Consider the following 20,352-nt stretch of genomic DNA (forward strand, 5'->3'; position numbering starts at 1 on the left):
CCAAGTCTCGGCATCCGATCTGAAGCACGTCAATTATGTGGGACTACTGAGGATGAGGCACAAGTTGAAGGCGATCTCGGATGACTGCCGGGTTCCTGAAGTAGATTTGACCAAAAAGAGAGAATACAGTTAAGCAAGAGTATGTAGCTGTGGAATGGACGATGAGCCCTATAATTCTGACCAAGAAAGGGCATAATTGGCATGTTGTGCATTCAATTATTCACATCCCGAAACGTTGCCTCGAAAAAATGTTTACAAAGAAGACGAAAGTCGCCTAGCGAAGCATCGTGTGAAGAAAAATCTACCCACTTGAGCAACAGACAATGTGGCGGACGGACTTCCTGAAACCAATCTCAGACTCTCGCAGGATTGAAAGTTCTCCGAGATCAGATGTTTACGCGGGGTGCCAGGTGATGGTCTTCGCAAGGGGTCCACCACGATCATAAGTGGCCAGCACGTTGTGGTGATCCAAAGCCATGATTCCAGGCCAGAAGCTGGAGGCCGGGGAGACAAGGGTTGGCGCGCTCCATTGAACACGGCCTTCAACTGGCTGGCTAGCAAATACGACCTTGATAGAGGCATTCTTTACCCATTCCACGTGATGAGAGTCTTCGTCTGTCATGAATATCGTAGCCATCGACCCATCCGCAAAAGAGGCAATTTGAGGAGAGCCTGCATTATGACCTTGCCGTGGGCGGAAAACTTCATGGCGCCAACCCCATGTGGCCCCGTCATCATAAGAGAGAAGCGCTTCAACACTAAACGGTCCATACCTGGTGGTCTCAAATACCATGAGAAGAGCCTCACGACCGTTATCAAAAGTTCGTGCAATGCCACACATTCCATCGCGTAGCGGATCCTGGTCACCATGCAGACAGATCGGTTGAGTCCAGGTACTTCCTTGATCCCGCGAGACGACCAGCATGGTGCATTGGTTATCGTGTGCGAATTCCTGCGAGAAATAAAGTTGCACTTCACCCTGGCGCCCTACGCGCATGAACGGTTCCCAGATCCCCAAAGGAGGGCGCTTTTCAGTGGCCTGTGAAGCGAACTGCCATGTCCTACCTCCATCCGTAGATCGGCAGACAGTGATGCGGAAGTGCGTGGGGCCATTTGTACCATTGTCATGATTGCGGAAAGCCGCCAGTATCGTTCCCGGAGCCACTTCACACAAAAACATGTTATCCACGTCACCGGCAGCGCGAGTTACCTCGGAGAAGTCCTCAAACGTGAGGCCATTGTCGGTACTTCTTGCGACACGAAGTGAGCGTTGTCCATCGGGGAATCGGGTAAAGGACGAGAGAATGGTGCCATCTGAGAGCCTGCAGAGACGAGGGTATGTGCCATTGTTGGGAGGTGAAGACAATCCGCGTTCATCGTTGTTCACGGCTAGTCTGCCTGGGAGCCAAACGGCCGAAGAGTTCTGTTGATGAACGTGATCGTTCAGACCCAAGGTCTTGAGTACCTTTTGGCCAAAGTATCCAGGCATTTTGATGTTGAAAATTTGAGAGTGTGACCGACACTTGTCCCGCAATGCATCATTCCACTGCTAAGTGCGCGGGAGGGACATCAGCTCTGTGACGTCAATGACCAATCTGCTTACCTAATTGTTGTTCTTCTCCATGGCTGCCTCAGGTGTCAAGGGGCACTGATTGGGGTGAGAGAGCTTGGTGAGGTTTCAACCGGGTGAGGTACAAAACGTGTTCCTGGAGTCAGACCCCAAGATGGCAAATTCTAGTTTTCTGAACTCCATCGTCGCCTGCTATATTTCATCTCCCACGACATACCCCTATTTGGTGCAGTTTGCCAATCCGCCAAGTTTCACCAACCTTCAAGTTGACCCTGAGGCATGAATTATAGCGACTGAAATGTTCAGTCATCATGGAGAGAAGTATTTACGTTCAGCATCAAAGTGCTTTATAGGTCAAATTGTCTGATGGGCTATCCAAAAACATACAAGTATTCCAAGGTTCCCATAAACTCTTGTGCCTCGTCGTCTTCGAATGTTCACAGTGATTCTATCAACACGTTCTCAAACCTGTCATCTTATTCCTCGAGTACAATTTTGACGATCTTGGCAGGCTCGATGAATGTGCCAAAAACGGGCGCAATTTGACCACCGTTGGTGCCAACGTAGAGTATCTGTCGGTCATTGCTCATTCGAACTGAGCTTGCACCTGCCAGTCCTGTAGATACTTGGCCACCTGCAACGAGGGAGATCTGCCCAGAAGGTGTGAGGCGCACAAGTGAATTCTGGGGAGCTGTCGGAAAATACGCAGTGCCGTCGTCGGCCATCTCGATATTATCCGGCAGGAATCCACTGGCAATAATCTCGAAATCTCCGATTGGATTCGCGTCCTTGTCCACCTTAACCCTGCAATAAACCATTCGGGTCGTGCCGGTATAGTACACATAGTCACCAAAAACTGTCAATGCATTGACACCCAGGGGAAGAGCCTGGCCCTCTGCCGGTGCCATTGTCGTGTCATTCAGGGCAACAGAATAATTTCCTATTTTGGTATCCACTTTCCATATTATTCCCTTGGGGCTATCGGCGATGAGAACCAAATTTGAACCACGCGAGAATGTAGTCATTCCATTCAAAGCCTCAGCATCTGGCATGGTGACGATCTCCGAGGCCTTTGGCGATTCCAGCGCGCGCTCGTTCTCCTCAGCATCGATCTTGGTGAAGTCCAACTTATGGACCGAGAACGAGCCTGCACCTGGCTGGAAGGTTTTGGGAGAAAAATTACCCACAACAACTGCGAAGATATCGTTGTCGATTTCACTGATTCCGAAGCAGCTCGTGACGTTGGGAAACGAGTAGGCCAGGGTCGCGTTTCCGCTTGTAATATTGAAAAGCCAAACTTCAGGAGTGTCCAGACGCGTGAGAAGAAGGTTGCCGTCCGAACGAACAGCCATATTGTCGATCCATGAGCCAATGGTGGGAAATTGAAAGAGAGTCTCGACTATCACTTTCGGTTGCTCATTGCGGTAGGCGGTTGCCGATATCTCTGGTGTGGCATCGAAGAAATGCCGGGAAGCCATAGCCACTGGAAGAATAGCTAGACTACCGAGCATTGTGGTCCGGAAGTGCATGTTGTCGATAATGATCGGGTGTTGAGAAGAACAACCGTGAGGGATATCCTGATTAATTATATGCTGCCACAACATCAGCGCCAGTAGGCCAAGATTTTTCAAATGCTCGGAAAGATTCACCTGTTAATTAATTTCCCCAACAATGTGGGAACACATCAGCATTTCTCGGCACAGTTGTGTGGATGTTGCCGGAGCTTACCCCTACATTCCCTAATAGCCACGCATTGCTCGGATGTATCGATCAACAACGAGAATCAGGTGTAGATAGACAAGGACATTCTTCATGTTCTTGCCCAGTGGAGATTGGATTAAAATCTGATATACCCTATGGTGGCAAAAGTACGTAGATAACCAAACGTCAAATGCAAGAGAACAATTGCTGTATATTCGTGACTCTCCAGATGATTTACTTCACTTGACATCGTTTTCACAATTGACTTTGGAATGGCTTACCCTTGGGAAGCTGGGCATAACCGTACATGTTCATTGCAGCCCCGTCTTTCTGCATTTGCTCAGCCCATTCCCCAAGGCCATTCATGAAAACTTCTAGGTTGGCATCGTTGCTCAGGTCAATTGGTTGTTCATCTTGACCGATCTGCAGCATTTGTGCGCCAGCGGCACGGCTTGTCTTGAAAAAGTCCTGGAGATCAATCTTCTGCTGGATTGCACCCTGAACAGTGCCAGCGAGCAGCTCCTTTGGCAAGAGAGGCTCCTGGGTAATGGAACGGCCCAGACCAACGCCATCAACTGTTTGCAGTGCCTGGACCATTCCAGACGCTGTACGAAATCCTCCGGTCACATAGCTGCGGGTGCGCTTGAGGGCAGGAGTGATGAGGTCTGCAAATTCCAAGAAAAAGGATTCTCGTTTCTGCGAAGACTCCCGTTTGTGCTGGAAGGCGCCAGCTTCATAAGTTCCACCAGACAATTCAACAAAGTCAAAGCTCGTGCGGTCGAGAATCTCACACAGTTCCTTTGACTCCTCGGGGGTAAATCCATGGGCTTGGAATTCCACCGAGTTAATCTTGATTCCAATGATGAAGTTGGGACCTGGGAGTGCTTGACGAATCGCCTGGGCGATTTCCACAATGATCCGTGCGCGATTGGCCAAGCTCCCACCGTATTTATCCGTTCTCTTGTTCGTTGTCTGAGACAAGAACTGCGCGAGGAGATAGCCATGGGCGGAGTGCAGCTGAATGCCATCGTACCCAGCCTTTTGCAGGTACACGGCTACATGGACAAAACGGCGGATAATATCCTGAATCTCCTCCTCGGTAGCTGCGTGGGGTTTTCCGAAGGTACCAAAATTCTCCATGACGAGCTGGATATCGCTAGCCGAAACTGGATTTGATTGCAGCCGCTCATATGTCTGACGACCAGGATGGCCGACCTGACCAACGATCAAACTTCCATGCTTCTTGGCAGCCGTGGCCAATTGCTTAAATGCTTCGAATCGTTGACCCGCGAATGGATTCTCAAGATCGATGATCATATTTCCCGGTGCCTCGAGTTGGTCGTACGCAATCATAATGTTACCGGTGAGGATCAGTCCATACTGACCTTCTCCCCACCGACGATAAAGATTGATGAGATTTGGGCTGGGAATTCCTCGAGCCGAAAGATCAGTCGGAGACCACGACGCCATTCGTTCCGACAGAGCAGCCTTCAGAAAGCGATTTGGAGCTTTGCGCTGACTGAATTCAAATTGCAAGGGTGCCCCAAGAGATGACACATCGACATTGTCGCTCGGAAACCTGGGAGACATGATGAAAGAAGGTCGTATGTCTGTAGTAGTGATATGTGCAATTTGGAAGATGAACTGTATCGAGTGGCTGCACTTGGCTGCTTTTATATTCGAAAGCTCCAACCGCCATTAATCCAGGCCCACCCAGTTCCACCGTAGATCAGTAGTCTTTTCGGCCTAAAGTCTGTCGAGGGAATGAAATCCGGTCTTGATCCACTTTATGAGATAATTGCAATCAATCATTTTGCCAACGGGAAAGTTGAAAGACGCTCGGATGCTTTCGAGATGTTTCGTTCCTATGCATACGGAGTACGGAGTACGAAGTACAGACTGGACATCAGTTTCTATACCCCTGGCCCCATGCCTCATTGATTATATAATATACTGCCGGTCAAAATCCCCTCTGAGTTCAAATTTAGCATGGCGCATGCGTTCCATTTTAGGCAGGCGGTCCATTTCTCAAAGTGGCGGTCAGTTCAGTGGGGGGTTAGGGGTTATGCATCATAGACTTATCTCCACTGACTGTGCGGAGTACTTCATCACTTGATTTGCAATATACATGAGTATCGGGGTGTTGATTGTCCCGATGCCCTTTTCGTCTGTCAATTCTTGCAAAAATAGCAATTTACGATTTCTAATCATCCATTCCCTGATCTTGCGGGTTTCAGTTGACGGCTTGTGCAACACTTGGCCACGGTACCCACACTGAACCTGGCCACGGTAACCCCTGGCCACGGTACCCTCCGTCAACTACCCAAACTCCGTACGGAGTCCTTGGGAGAGGTTACCGTGGCCACCCTGATTATGTAATTTTTTTCAATTACGGAGTATATATTCTCCGTATATTTTTCTTTCTTCATGTTGTAGTTAGTCATGACGGAAATCTATGGTTTCTACAATGTGTGGGACGACCAATCTATAGGCAAAAAATCCTCTGAATTCTCCAACTGACAAAATCCGCTCCTTTTCCAATCTGTGCGAACAAAGCTGACTAAACATGCCATCCAATTTGGATGGGCTGCGCCATCGTGGCGGTCCGTCTTATTATTTTTCCGGGGATTCCAGCCGGTTTTCAGCCACGCACTGTACCATGGATTTGACATGTCGTGTTATCTTTTAAAGTTTGATTTACGTTTCTGGCCCCGATCTCTTTGTCACCACAGTATAATTAACTCCTTTGCCACTGTCCTTAAAGGGCTATCAATTGGAGTTACTAGATAACTTCGCAGAATACCCTGTTCCTCACCACATACATCTGTGGAACCTACCAAGAACGGCTGCTGTGTTGACTATAGAGAAGTCAGTAAAAGATACATTGGTAGCTTTGGTGAATATGGAGATTGGAGATATTAGATGCAATTTAGTATGGCAGGCTTGAGACTACAAAAGGTGTGCCATAATGTAGAAAAGCGCTTGGTTATATAACAATCAAAGTGGCCACGGTAACCTCCGTCAGCCACCAAAACTTCGTACTTGGGAGAGGTTAGCTAACTAACTAACGTATTTCACTACCGAGCTGGCCAAACCCCCGAGCTGGCCACCCCAACCAAAACGCGTCCATGAGTTAGATCTTAGTTAGTTCAACCACCCACCATACCACCAATTCGTAGCCAGCCGGGGGAGTGAATCAAACCGGAATTTTACCCCAAAACCCCCCTTTACGGAGAAAGAACTACGTCGTCAAGCTTCATCAATCAAAGCTTTACTTCGTACAAGATCTCGAAGCCCGCCTAGCCCGTCAGATCTTGCATTAAACCAGCTTGTAAAAGGCTTCCGTCTTACAATGCAAGGTGCTATCTTACTCGCCAAAGAAAACAAGGATTTACGCGCCGCCAACGAGAAGTAGAAGTAAAAGCGTACTAGATCCCGGAAGCAGATACCTGCTAAAGAAGGCCTCTCAGTTCTTGAAGCTTCTCAATTGATTACTGAGCCGGTTGAATCGGTTGAAGCGCCTCCCCCCCCACTGGCAGAGAAGGCCTTCGCCACCGTCATAGCCCCGAACGAGAGCATTACCAACATGCGGGCTATGTAAAAATCAGGGTCATAAACGAAATGCATGTCTAGAGAATAGATCATTTTAGTGTAATTTAATGGTGGTTTGGTTGAGATAAATACATTTTAAATTAAGAAGTTGGTTGAGGTGGCCAGCTCGGGGGTTTGGCCAGCTCGGTAGTGAAATTACGTTAGTTAACTACCGTGGCCAGGTATTACACATGACCCCCGTTGTGCCCCCGATATTGCCCAGGTGACATCTCAGTGGTCTAGAATGCCCATCGAAGATCTTGGGCATAAACTTGACCACCTAGTACCCCGTCCATTATTTTCGACCGATGTTTTCTGTCCAAAACTGGCACAGGCGGACCCTGAAAGCTGTGTGCGCATCTTCGACAACCGGAATGGGTGAAAAAAACATGGAAGTGGGTTCTTGCTCCATGCTGATAACATTAAGAGCCATCACAACGCCACTACAGCAACTTTTTTTTATCACTTTCGAGACCCCGACAATAGGACCTCGAGCTGTGCCTATGAAAAAACCTTGCAGCAATCCTTCACAGGTAGCATCAATCCACGTCGATGGCAGAGTCTCGTCAGCAAAACGCCGGGGCCATATAACCAAAGAAGCCGAGCTCCGCCTTTTCAGGGCAAAAGATTCCCCGAGGCTTTTGGATCTTCGGTTTGAATTTGAATCGAAAAAGACGATTCAGCGTTTATCCACGGTGACCGAGAGTCCAGATCGGCTACGCATGCGGGTAAAGAAGACTTGCCTGTCAAGCAACTCGAGTCTTGTGCGGTGCGGTGTGTTCCAAAATGCCGGACTGCCAAAACTGCGTGTCATAGAATTTCACTTATGACGCAAGGGTTTCACGCCGTGTAAATTTGGCGTATCATGAAAATTGCTCGGGTTCATGCTTATTTGAAGCAGATGTCAACGCCGAGAGAAAAAGGGATCGGCTCATACATCCACTCCGCTGAACATCGCGGCAAATCTGTCGGATTCCCAAATCATTCAGGAACAATTTCCCTTAGCCGGACAGAGCTTTCAGTACCCGCTGGGTTGTCCTGCAACTTCGGACGATGCGATCCATAAAACCATGTACCTCGAAGGTTTCAAGTCCTCTCACCTACGTTTTGGATGAATACGTTTTGGATGAAGGGCGAAGATCTCCAGACAAGGGGAATGCAAGCAGTATCCATAAAGGCCAACTTCAATACTCGGTTTCTGGGATTAGTGACACACTCAAAATGGTTAAGGCTCACTGTGTCCCAGCCGTAGGCTGATCCCTAATCCGTGAAGGGGCACTTGTATTCCTGTCACCTGTTGTCTGCGATGCGTCACGTCACGCTTCTTTTAATTGGCTCCACCCATGCTCACCAATTCTTGATCCGGTAGACCTCCAAAGTGATTGTCAAGATGCCATATTGTCACCTTTGCTCTTCCAGTCAATGCTCTTCGTGTGAGACGGTGCTCGGATACACGTTAGAATACCACGGGTTTTAAGTATCGGTTTCAAGCCAAGGAGATATTTTACTAACGAGCAAAGGTGGTTCTGATTCAGGATGGGAGACCGACAAGGTTACAAAGTTTCGGTCCTTGATTTTCCTGAACTTTTGGCGTTGAAGCTCAACCGAGAGCGGGATGTTCAATTCTGGCCTGGAGGTGCTATCAGTCTTGCCCTGAAAAAGGACATGCAGGCCATGTACGGCGCGTGTATCTGATTTAACTGGTGTCTAAATATGCACTGACCGGCATAGGTCACAACTGTGCTTCCTCATTGCCAAAGACTAAAAGCTTTGGAAACGAATCTGACGAGCTTTGTATCTACGCTTCCCGCTACCTAATCTTTGCCTAGAAGGCCCTAACATTCCTCTTCTATCAGGTTCGCGATACACAACAATCGGCAGCTTTGGGGCTGCCATCTCGAATGTGCGACAAAGACTGCCGAGTCACTGGTCTGGAAGCCGCAGACTTTCAGGAAAGCGAGCGCATGGGACCTTCTGGAATATCCGGCACACCAGCAGCAGTCAACGTTCCTTGCGTGATTGGAATGGTCCAACCGACTAGGTTATGCATGGTGTTCTCAGATGTTGGGATAATGGAATTTACTGTCAGTTTTATCTTCAGTGCAGGAAATGGTATGCAGTCAGCGTCTATCTGGTCGATTCAAGTTGGACAATGAAGCTCGACCAATCCTCCGGCAACGGTTAGTTGGCCGGGAGTCGCGCTTCCCAAAAGAAATGCTAGCTCAGATCCCCAAGACCAGGGAAGCCATTTTCCTAGCTGGAATGCTTCATATGGGTTGTATGTACTGCAGTGAAATCACAATGGGACAAAAACCGGATGAGAGATGCCGATATGAGGCCCCAGAGGTGACTGGAACTGAAATTTGGTCAAAATCAATCCTTGAGTATTAACGAGCAGACAAAGAGTGACGAGGTCAAATTTCAAAAGAGGACGATGGCTCCATCTGACAGCTAACCACATCCCTCACAATGCAATTATCAACATCAAGTATGATACTGGTCACCGTACAAAAACGCACAGCATTACCCCACGATTCCCCGTGCGTCTATGGGTGAGGACCGTGTGCTGGGATTGGTTCCCAATGCGCTAGACCGATCATGCAGAAAGGGCCCTTTGGGATTTTGTGGACGCTGTATCTCTAACCATATATTACACCCACAGCAATCGCGTGGAACTTCCTTGGTTCGAGGTCTCTTGGTTCGAGGTCTCTTAGTTCGAGGTCTCTGGGTACGGCCGGGGCCTGTACTGTCTTGCTTCGGCTGTCCAGAATCCTGCTACAGTTAGCACGAATGACACTCTTGCAGCTGCAACCCAGCTCGGCATTTATGAATTAATGAATGCAATAGAGGGGAGCCCATGGCTGCTGCACTCCTGTGGAATATCTCATCTATTCCGTCTAGGGGGGCCCGAAGAGTCATACGAGTGGGAATGGCCGTACCCTGCTTTTATCCTTTCGAGGATTCTTAGAGTTTACGAGCCCTTCAATCAGGGGCAAACATGATTCCTAGATTGAAAAAGAACGGAGCTCTTCCTGAGACCCTGGAAGACCTTGAACGGCGTGGCGAAAGCTGTTGTCTGGGTTAGCTCATGGACTACGCATTTGACGAGATATCTCAGTGTGCGGGGGTTCTTGCCAAGACCAAAGCCCTAGTCACCTCCCCGCGAACTACCCATTGGCGAGAGAATCGATTTAATGGCTGCAATCAACCGTAGCCGAAAGGTCCTTGGTGATCTGGAATCTCACAGTATGGCCGGCTTTACGGCTAATCATGAGGGAGTACGAACGAGTGTCAGGCTTTCGTTGAAAGAACTCCTCGTTCTACCAGGAACGCCCCGGTCAAACTTGCACTCGAGGGTGTTCCTACAGCGATCGCACTCCTCCAACAGTTGTCGGTTGTATTGCTGTCAAGACCGACCAAAAGCAGCAATTCCGTGGTTGAAACTCGGTCCACATCAATATGAGTAGAAGGTCATCAAAAACCATCAGTAAAATTGCCCAGGTCCAAGAAGATGCTTGACGGTACCCAATTGGTCCCATAGCAACAGGACAGTCTGAATGTCTAGTGTGACCGGATAGCCTTCCCAATGGGGATGCCAAATTAATGGGTGGATACAATCCCACGCTCAGGACTATCTACCTGGGTTTGATTCGAGCTGGAAATCTGCGTCTATAAGCCGTAGTCGGTGTTTGTTTCGTCCACTGCAGTGGAATCGTCAATGGCCCCTAGGCCCAAGTAGTGGTAACGTAGCATTCCGAGGTTTTCTTTTAACAAAAAAAAAAGGGCCGCATCTGTTGACATTTGGTGCAAATGGCTCGCAAACGGTCAAATTTGTCTTGGAAGGTCGAACAAAAGCGACCCGTGAGAAATGATGCAGTCATGTGACAAGTCCATGATCACGGCCAGGGTTGGGGGTCCACTTTTGCGGTCCACTTTTGCCAAAATAAATCCGCGAGCAGAGAAGAAAAGAATGTTCGATGGAGTTGCTGTTTCAGATGCGGCGATCCCCGGAATTGGAGAGGGCTGTGACATCGCAGTGAAGTCATGCATTGCGAGTACGGAGGACGGAGTACTCCGCACTCTCTCCTCTGTAAGTTGGACTTCGTACATTTGGTGCATCTTTTTCTTGGCTCCATTGCTCCACTCTGAGTCGGATTCTGTTCTCCAATCCGATTAATTGCGTTGCCTGGTCTTCACGGTCTCCAGCCTTCCGAGGCCATGTCTTACATTCTCGATCACGGTCTGAGCGCTATCACCCCATGCAATACTCCGTATTTAACGTAAACTAGAGGAAGCATATTGAATTATTCATTCCAGGCCCTTCGTGTTGTGCAAGTTACCTCAAAAGGAGCATACAGCCCTGACACATGCTTTGCAGACAAGCTGTTAGCTGACACGGCCCGGGAAAACCATGCGGAATCCACATCGCCCCGATGACTCGCAGGGTGTGGTCGATTGTTCCTGGAGGAAGAATGCTGGGGCGCTCCCGTCGCATTTTCGAAACCGGCGATCATCCCCACCTAGAAGGCAAGTCGTCATACAATGGGGTATCTACTCCATCCATATGCGCGATATATGGAGTACAACATACTCCGTACATGAGTTTGATGTACAACGCTACCTTGGCAACGCACGTCGTCCTCAAGTACTCCGTAGGATTGCTTGAAAGCGCAACAGAACACGGGTACCTGGGAATCCTTGCCGGTGCCTGGAGCGGCCCAAGATTCTATCCACCCGTGTTTGCATGACCCCCGGAGTGCTCGTTCATTCGGATTGATTGGCTACAAAGAATGCGAAGCATTCTGCGGGACAAAAAGAGAAGCTTGGTTGGCCATTGGGAGTGCTCCGGATGGGCCATCAACGTCATGCGAAATTAGATTATAGCGACGAGCTGCAGTGGCCGATCAGAATCGGTCCCATCATCCCCCCAACTGATCCACAGGTGTTGCGACGGCTTGCGTGCTCTCGATTTTTGATGTTTCGAGACAGGCCGTCTATTCTTAGTCCACCAAAGTCTGAACGTGACCCCAAAAAAACTACCGGGGGGGTGAGATCCACGGAGTACTTAAGATCAAATTTGTTTCCAGTTGCTACATTGTTGGCCATGACATCAACTAGGCTCCCCCCACTACTTTAAGATACTTTCTCTAACATACACCTTTTTAAATCAATTTCAACCAATACTTGCTCCATACGTTGCCAATAATGCCTTCCTCATTGGCCTCTAGCGAGCGCTCTGACTCGGTCAAATCGCACCATGGCCCCAAGACTTCTCTCCAAAGCAAGGCCGACCCCAACATGGCCCTACATGAACAAGAGCCTAGTGTGTATCTCCGCAAAGATGATCTGTTTTGGTCGACCACACTCACTGACAGCAAGTAGCGGCTGTGAACCTCCAACCTGGATCTCGGGATACCTTCTCCCTCCGAAGCATCCAGCATAAGGACCGGGATGGAAAGCTCATCAGTCAGTCGCTGGGCACGATGGTCTTTGATGGGAGCTGCATTCTAACCTAGTGATAGCCGATCCCGATCTCTCCAACCCAACACGCAGTCGACTCGAGCGCCCGCTTGACACCATCCGATCGTTCGATGCAGCCATCGATGCACATCGCAAACAGCAACGGATGTGAACGAGGGATCAAGACCAGACGGTCACACCGGAACGAAACGAATGAACGCTTTTTAATGCCAATCTCAATTCGACCACGAGGTGTTGATGTATAATTCTTGTTTGTATAGTGAAGTCATGGAGATCTCAGAATCCGGTGCCATTGTATTTTTCGACCGTTTCGTCTCCAATCAGGGAGTGTCGCAGTTTTTTTTTTTTTGGTTGAAGACGAGCAAAAGTGGTAGATCTTCTGCCTCTGGCATATATCGCCATTTCCATTGAACCAGCACATGATGCGAGATAGAATTGCTAAACACTACCACGATAATTGTAGGTAGAGGCATTTGGGTCGATCATGTTCTCTCGTGCAATATTTCAACCACCCTTTGGGTGAGTCTCAAAAGGCTACGTAGTTTGCGAAGCATGTCAAGCCGTGAGTGTCATGAGGTTCCCACCAAACTCGTGGTCGGTTACCATGTATGGTGCACGGAGGACCCCGTGTGCAATCTGTAGCATGCTGTTGGAGAATCCCGACCATGTTTCTAGCAGTTTTCACACATGCCTATTCGCAAAGGATAGTTGTCCAACCATCGGTCCCAGTTCGACCCCGTCAACTTATATCTGCCTCGCGGCAATGGATCTAAGGGTGAAAGACAATGAATAATAGCTCATAACGATAAATGATGCTATGAAACGAGAACTCAGCCAGAGTCGATGTTATGGAGTCATCCATTCAAGGTTGTAAAGATGATGTATTACTACCTGCAGGGCTTACTGTTGACGGTTACAATAGATGAAGGCACATCTACTGGATGGAGATCCTATCACTGTAGAATGTGGAGATTGATTGTTGTAATAATCTGTCTAATATCCATAAAGAAGAAAGGAAACTATCTGTTGAGAAAAGGAGAGTCTGTCTCTCAGAAACGGGACGCTGAACATGTGATCATGATCACATGTTCAGTTCGATACTGGTCACGTGATCCATACGGATCATGTTCTCATGATCCAACACACCTACAATATCGGGAGCTCCGCTAATCTGGCTAATGCGGAAGCGTAGGTCTGTATTCTGCAAGTGGCCGGATAGAGGTTGTGCGATAGCAACGCGGCCCCAGGAGGGGGATATGCGAACCCGAGGTGACATTCTGTTGCCTATTCTTCTCTCGCTGGGCGCGCTTTCGACGACGGGATGCCTCATTGCCGAAAGAGTCGATGATAGCGTACATATCCTTCCATGGTATCGGCTTCAGCTTCGCTGCGTCTTGTGTGGGGCTCTCCCTAGCAGGGAAGGGTTTTCCACAAGCGAAAGGAGGTTCATGGAAGTCTGACTCAGGGATATTTTGCCAAGAAGCCTCGTACGAGTCATCGTCAATGTAAGACCTAGGCGAGAAATTGAGGGCTGAGTCACAGATATCCTCGTGGAAGCCGTTCAAATCATGTAGGCGGGTGTAGGTGAGATCTTTCTTTGCTATTGTCTTGTACACTAGTACGTAGAAAGTCGGGTCTTTGTTCATGATGAAACGGCACGCGATCTTATTTTGGCCGCGGCTGATAGTGCCGACGTGGATTAGGTCTATTGGTCCGTTCGTGCGGTCAGGGCTCGGGTATGTCAGGGAGTCGAAAGCACGTAGGGTTAATTGTGGCAAGGAATCCTCGAGTGCCGCGCGGACTGCGTCTGCTGGGGCCAGGGCGACACCGATAAAGAACTCAGAGGTACTGGAGCGATACTTTCTTCCGACCAGGTGCGATGCGGGGTTCCAGCTTCCACATAGGACGTAGAACGCCTTGTAGACAGGGAACCAAGGCAGACCATTGGCCCAGATGATCATAGGGGGGTCTAAGGGAATACGTGATGTGCGAACGTCACCATGTTGGTCAAAGTCGGCCTGGAAACGGGAGCTAAGCTGGTATGGTGTCATAGTGCATAGGCAGTAGAAGATCCCTTCGTCAGTCAATCTAACATAGGACAGAGCGAGACAAGCCTCTTGCTTCACAAGATCCCAGTAATTGTGAATAGAGAAATGAAACACCATCCATGCAGAGACTCTATCCATATTGATTTTTCCACCGGAGGACGGACCTGGTCTCTTCCCATTACGCTGCCCGTCGATAGGATGAGACGTACCAGCCTTATCGGTGGTGGTAAAGATTAGCTTCGAAAGACGCTGGCTTTCCGGCCATTTGGGTGGTCTCCTGTGGTTCTGCTTGGTTCGCTGCTGTTGGTCGAGGGCGTGGTTGGCGTGCTGCATAGCCTGTGCTGGAATGGAGGCTGCTTGGTTTGAAGGTTTGTCGGAAAGTAATAGCTGACCTTCCTGGTTGGTGCGAGATTGGTTGTGCGCTGACTGCTGCTGACGGGACGGTTGTTGCAGCTGGGGTGGTGCGTATGATTTCCGCTGGAGTTGACCTTGTGGTAGGCTTGGTGGATGTGGGTAGGTGTTTCTTCGTTGCCGTTGCAGGTCACGGTTCAGACTCCACGTAAGCTGGGGCGTGTCAGTTCCTATGTCTCGGGATCGAAAGGGCAGTTGATATCCTTGGGTCTGAATGGTACGACCATAGGGATGGGGATAGCGCTGCTGACCTTGGTAGCGCATTGGCTGGGGTTGTGTCGGACGTTGCTGTGGCAGAGTGCGCTTCGACATCTCGTACCATTGTCCATAACGTAAGTCTAGGTCTGTCATAAATTAGGAGATCGTTGTGGCTGCCGTCGGCTCACATATATCGCGTTGAAGTGTTGGCTTAATGCGCGTCCACACTAGACGGAGCACTGCCGTCGTACCTGTTATCTCAGCTGCTTGGGCATCCCGCAGGATGTTCTGTGCCCATTCCGTGACACTGCGTCCTGCACGGATATCTCGCCAGGAATAGACAGAAGACGGGGCCATCACCTTGATGATAGCCTACGTGGCTCGTGGCTTAAATCGTTTTTCGAGAGTGGAGTACCAGCCAAGTTGTAACGAACGAACACTCAGGTCCTGCCTATCTTCGTCGGATAGTTCTGCACTATACCAACATGCGGCTGCCTCTCGTAGGCAGGATGGAAGGTTCGCATGAACTACTTCCTCAGATTTTAGGGGCACTAATGCCTTCAGCTGATTGACAAAGGCATAGACATTCATGTATTATGTTGTTCCTCTGACAGTGTGGACGAGTGCATCTGACGTGGGATCTGGCGTAAAGTAGCCGACGTCGTCTGTTTTCCAGTGGCCTCCGCTCTGAGGGGCGTCTTGACCATCTTGTCCTGGTAATCCCCGTATCTCATCACGTCTGGTTGTAATGATCTCGTCCACTAATGCTCGTGTATCGTCAACCTCGCATAAGCGAGCACGAGTGAAAGCTTCGTCGAGCAGCTGACGTAAATCCTCCCTTGATATGGTGATGTGTGACTCGGGCCTTATGTCCTGCATCCCGGATGGTATGCTCAGTGTTGGGATATAGTCGCTCACTCGTGCTTGTTCTTGTGGGAGGTCTGTCAAACCCTCGAGCGAGCTCTTCAATTGTGACTGGAAGGATAAAGGGGGCACCAGCAACCTTCCAAACACTGATGAATGAGACCCTTCGGCCATACCTTGGTAAGTCGGTGGTTGTATACCTGGACGACATACTGGTATACTCCCAAACACTCGACGAGCACTATACGCACTTAGAAGAAGTGCTCCAGCGCTTGCGGACACAGAAACTCTACGCCAAGCCGAAGAAATGCGTATCTGTCACCAAGGAACTGGAATTTTGCGGCCACATCATCGGGGACGGCAAGGTGAAAGCGGTCGCGATGAAGCTGGAGGTGATTAAGGACTGGCCCCGACCCACAAACGTCAACGAAGTGCGCCGCTTCCTAGGACTGGCCACGTACTACCGACGCTTCGTCAAGGACTTCGCAAAAATAGCGGTGGCGTTACACAACTTGACGAAGGAGGCCGACGAAGAGCTGCGCAAGCAGAAATTCCGTCCTATCACCTGGACCGAACAGTGCGAGGTGGCCTTTGTGCGTTTGAAGGAAGCGCTTGTTAGCGCCCCTGTTCTTGTCCAGCCCAACCGAACAAAGCCCTTCACAATCGAAACCGACGCGTCCGAGTGGGCGATTGGATTCTTGCTTGGCCAAGAAGGCCAGGACGGGAAGATGCACCCAGTCGCTTTTGACGGTCGCAAACTAAGAGGGGCAGAGTTAAACTACCCGGTGCATGAGAAAGAGCTTCTGGCGATCAAGGAAGCACTGCGCACCTGGGACAGGTACTTGGAGAACGGAACAAAGACCACCATCATCACCGACCATGAGGGTCTCCAGTACCTAGCGACAATCCGGGCCTACAGCAAACGCCTCGCGCGTTGGATCGACGAGTTCCAAGGATAACCTCGAACTGAGATATAGGAAGGGAGAAGAAGCAGTCGTACCTGATGCTATCAGCCGACGCCCTGACTTTATCGGAGAAGGACCAGCTAATATGGCTCAAGGAACACCCACTCGGGGAAAGCTGAACCTGATGACCAAGGTAGGCGGGTTTGACGAAGCAGAGTGTTACGCGGTCACCATTCAGTATCTGTCGGCTGGCAGCCTACCAAGCGACAAGATGCTCCGGAAGGAAGTGACGCGCTGGGCTAGCAGGCTAGCAATACACGAATCCCCCTTGCCAGCGGCCGCCACGCAGGGGGAGAACACAAGGCTGCGCTTCCTACATGGGGACGGGTCATCCGCCCCATACTTGGAACCCCCTTTCAGGAAGGACTTCCTGAAGAGAATGCACGACGAGTACGGACACCTCGGACACCCAGGTCTCCGCGGGGTGTTACGGACCCGCGCTTGGTGGCTAGGGATACGGCAGGACACGGAAGAGACAGTCCGTCTATGCCCGAACTGCCAAGTGTCGAAGGGGAGAAACGAATGTTTCGAGAGAGAAGCAGCGCAATACTTGGCCAGCACCGGTATCAAGCCTTTCGAACGATGGGGAATCGACCTCATCGGCTTGCTACCCACGACGCCAAGTGGAAACCGCTGGATCATAACGGCGATCGACTACGCCACAGGCTGGCCACTCGCAAAGGCCTTGCCAGATGCCATAGAGGAAGCCATCGCCGAATTCCTCCACGAAGATATCTTCACGGTATACGGAGCGCCAGCGGAATTTCTAAATGACAATGGCGCCAACCTACTTGCCACCTCAGTGCAATACTTCATCAAGCCGATCAACACCAAGCATAGGACAACGACGCCGTACCACCCGCGGACGAACGGCAAGGTGGAGAACTTCAACGGTCTGCTAGGACGGATGCTCACCAAGTACTTACATGGGGAAACCCACTCGGGTGTGGGACCTATACCTGGCCCAAGCCTTGTTCGCCACAAGAGTCAGGGAACATGCAACGTCCGGCAAGAGCCCATCCTACTTGGTGTACGGCACCCACCCACGCTTGCCAGGAGACACGGAACTGGTGACATCTATCCGAAGCCCTGCGGAATTGGACAACAAGATTATAGCCATCAACCACGCACGGGCTTCACCCCCACGGAACGAGTGGAAGAATCCCGGCCAAGGGATTGGAACCCCGCCCACGAAGCGGAAGAGAAGACTCAGGAAGAGAACTTCTGCCAACAGCAATAGCCGGACGAGCCTACCCAAGGAAGGGTAGAAGAGATTCATGACATGGATCTAGATGACGTCGGCGAACCTGAAGAGGGTGGCCAAGGAGATCAGCAAATGGAGGACACTCCACCAGCACATCAAACATCTCCATACCTCTTCCGCAAGCCACGTCGCTACGCGATGAACTCATAATGAGTTGGGATCCGCCGCCGCAGCAAGCACGCGGGCGAGCGAAGGCGTGGAAATACCACAATAGGCAATCTACGAAGAAGCAATCGATAGAAAACGGTCCTGTATTGAATCTGCTAACAACTAGGTGTCAACGAAGAGAGAGAGACAAGTGACATCACCAAACAAAAGAACAAAGGAATCTCAGGCGGAGCAAGCTAAACGTCGGCGACAAAGTCAGCCCAGCAGGGGTCGATCTCGCCGCCAGGAAGAGCCGAGGCGACTTCCTCCCGACGACGGAGAGACTCGAGCCCGCTCAAGTCCTGCTGGACGAGCTGGACGTTTAACTGCAGCTGCGCCAGCTCACGACGAAGCCGAAGCTCCACCGCAAGCCGGGCGCCCGCACCAGCGTCGAACAAATCCCGGGTCAGGACGGACGAGTATCGGCCCACGCCCACGCCGCTTGAGACCCCACTTCCCTCCTCATCCTCCGTCCCGCCATCTCCAACGGAAGCAAGCGGGGAAGGGGAAGGGGGAGGAACGAGACGACGGGAGAGCCGACCGACGAAGCGGGAAGAACGGCCGGAGGAAGAACGGGTCGCCCGAGGAGGGGCGGCTCGGGGAGGAGTTATAGGAGAAGGGACAGCTTGGGGGACAACAGGGGAGGGGACCTGACCGGGGAAGTCGGGGGCATGGACACGCAACGCAGCAAGGACCCAGGCAGGGTAGGCAGAGCGTAGGGAACACTTGTGGGAGACCCCGGCGAAGTGACAACACATGCACGCGCCGAGAGAGAGTACCACACCCTTGCTAGCCCCGTCGACAAAGGAAGCGACGCGACAGGAAGCAAAGACACCGGCCCCCCGAATACACCGAGCACACTCCCCCCCAGAGGGGGCAGTTACGCCTAAACACTGCCCAAGGGCAGCGACTTGGTGGTTGTTGGACGTGATGTTCCGCAACTGGTACACCCCATTCACTACCTGCCAATCGAGCTCCCCACCTAACGACTGGTACACTGCAAGCAGTCTACCTAGGATCCCTGGGGTGTCCCCCTCTATCATGGGCTGATAGTCATCAGCCACCCCAGCCGGCAAGCCGGGGATACCCTCGGCGTCCAGATTGACAAACAGAGGACCGGAGTCCTTAGGGGCGCCTAGGAAGGGCACAAACCAGTCAGCAAGCGAACCAGCCAAGCAGGAGGGAGGAGTGGAACCACTTACTGGACAACGGCGAACCCGTTGGCGAGACCATCACACTATCCTGTGGCTCCGTAAGCACGGACAGTGGAGAAGAAGCACGACTGGCCACGACGACCATCGTGTTACCCTCTGAACCTGCAACTAGGACGTCGACAGGGTCAGGCGAGGGGACAGCGAGCCGGTTCACAGAGGGAAACGACATGTGCACTACCTCGAGAACTTGGCGTCAGTCCTTGGCGCTCCGGGAAAGAAGGCCGGATCACATACCAAGTGAAGCACTTGGTCCGGCAAGGAAGTGGAAGATGGAGTGGGAGAAGTGCAGTGGGCATAGAGGGGGAGCGACACCAGAACTGGGGAAGAAGCGAGAGGTGTTTATGTACAGGGCAGTTGTTTGCTTGCTCCCCTAACAAAGAGGAAAAGGTTGGGGACAAGCAAACTAACCACCCTACATTGACCACGCCAATTCCCTCTTCTGGAAGTCTGAATGGCCTCACATACCTGGCTTCCGGGGCGGTAAGCCAGATCTGGTGGGGAGGGATGTGCTCCCGAGAGGATTGCAGGGTTTGCATACTCTTGCTGCCTGAGGCCGCTGCTCAGCGGCGCTTGGGCCAAGCACTCGGGCACAGGAAACGGGGCTTCATGTTGGATAAGCGAGGGCTTGGCATGCTATGTAATAACCCCTATGTTGTACATAGTTAACTAACTTGGGGTGGCCAGCTCGCTTACATGGCCCACTCGCTTACCGAATACGTTAGCCACCTTCCTGCTGCTTAGTAATGGGCTTATTCATCCCATGCCACTACAGTCGTCCACCATACCATCAACCGAACCCGAGGCAGGGAAGGGTGCAGCGAGAAAGAGAGAGAGAGGGTGATATGGGGGAAAGGTGGAGGGTGTACTCCATAATGGTTATTGGTAATCTCTTTTTTTT

The 20,352-nt window shown here is 50.9% G+C and overlaps 7 protein-coding genes across 7 annotated transcripts; 3 read left to right on the plus strand and 4 right to left on the minus strand.

Moving 5' to 3' along the window:
• Positions 1–394: 394 nt before the first annotated feature.
• On the minus strand, positions 395–1,489 carry Pdw03_1245 (Neuraminidase; the record flags this gene model as incomplete). Its single annotated transcript, XM_014679782.1, has 1 exon — positions 395–1,489. The coding sequence occupies one exon, from the start codon at positions 1,487–1,489 to the stop codon at positions 395–397; it is 1,095 nt and encodes a 364-aa protein (XP_014535268.1).
• A 557-nt stretch (positions 1,490–2,046) lies between these two features.
• Positions 2,047–4,861, minus strand: Pdw03_1246 (Aldolase-type TIM barrel; the record flags this gene model as incomplete). The annotated part of the gene is made up of 3 exons (XM_014679780.2): positions 2,047–3,219; positions 3,299–3,309; positions 3,553–4,861. 3 exons carry the CDS (start codon positions 4,859–4,861, stop codon positions 2,047–2,049), a joined length of 2,493 nt encoding a protein of 830 aa, XP_014535266.2.
• A 2,827-nt stretch (positions 4,862–7,688) lies between these two features.
• Pdw03_1247 (Fungal transcriptional regulatory protein, N-terminal) lies at positions 7,689–7,977 on the plus strand (the record flags this gene model as incomplete). Its single annotated transcript, XM_066099855.1, has 2 exons — positions 7,689–7,711; positions 7,764–7,977. 2 exons carry the CDS (start codon positions 7,689–7,691, stop codon positions 7,975–7,977), a joined length of 237 nt encoding a protein of 78 aa, XP_065957582.1.
• Positions 7,978–8,398: 421 nt separating this feature from the next.
• On the plus strand, positions 8,399–9,018 carry Pdw03_1248 (Cutinase transcription factor 1 alpha; the record flags this gene model as incomplete). The annotated part of the gene is made up of 4 exons (XM_066099856.1): positions 8,399–8,538; positions 8,594–8,602; positions 8,653–8,656; positions 8,719–9,018. The coding sequence occupies 4 exons, from the start codon at positions 8,399–8,401 to the stop codon at positions 9,016–9,018; spliced, it is 453 nt and encodes a 150-aa protein (XP_065957583.1).
• Positions 9,019–12,067: 3,049 nt separating this feature from the next.
• Pdw03_1249 (DUF2406 domain protein) lies at positions 12,068–12,494 on the plus strand (the record flags this gene model as incomplete). The annotated part of the gene is made up of 3 exons (XM_014679779.1): positions 12,068–12,185; positions 12,245–12,328; positions 12,385–12,494. The coding sequence occupies 3 exons, from the start codon at positions 12,068–12,070 to the stop codon at positions 12,492–12,494; spliced, it is 312 nt and encodes a 103-aa protein (XP_014535265.1).
• A 1,024-nt stretch (positions 12,495–13,518) lies between these two features.
• On the minus strand, positions 13,519–15,879 carry Pdw03_1250 (uncharacterized protein; the record flags this gene model as incomplete). Its single annotated transcript, XM_014679778.2, has 4 exons — positions 13,519–15,140; positions 15,189–15,372; positions 15,439–15,564; positions 15,613–15,879. The coding sequence occupies 4 exons, from the start codon at positions 15,877–15,879 to the stop codon at positions 13,519–13,521; spliced, it is 2,199 nt and encodes a 732-aa protein (XP_014535264.2).
• A 2,558-nt stretch (positions 15,880–18,437) lies between these two features.
• Pdw03_1251 (uncharacterized protein) lies at positions 18,438–19,990 on the minus strand (the record flags this gene model as incomplete). Its single annotated transcript, XM_014679775.2, has 4 exons — positions 18,438–19,375; positions 19,443–19,628; positions 19,689–19,771; positions 19,920–19,990. 4 exons carry the CDS (start codon positions 19,988–19,990, stop codon positions 18,438–18,440), a joined length of 1,278 nt encoding a protein of 425 aa, XP_014535261.2.
• Positions 19,991–20,352: the final 362 nt, after the last annotated feature.

This window comes from Penicillium digitatum, chromosome 5, assembly GCF_016767815.1.
Source record: "Penicillium digitatum chromosome 5, complete sequence".
NCBI classification, from domain to species: Eukaryota; Fungi; Ascomycota; class Eurotiomycetes; order Eurotiales; family Aspergillaceae; genus Penicillium; species Penicillium digitatum.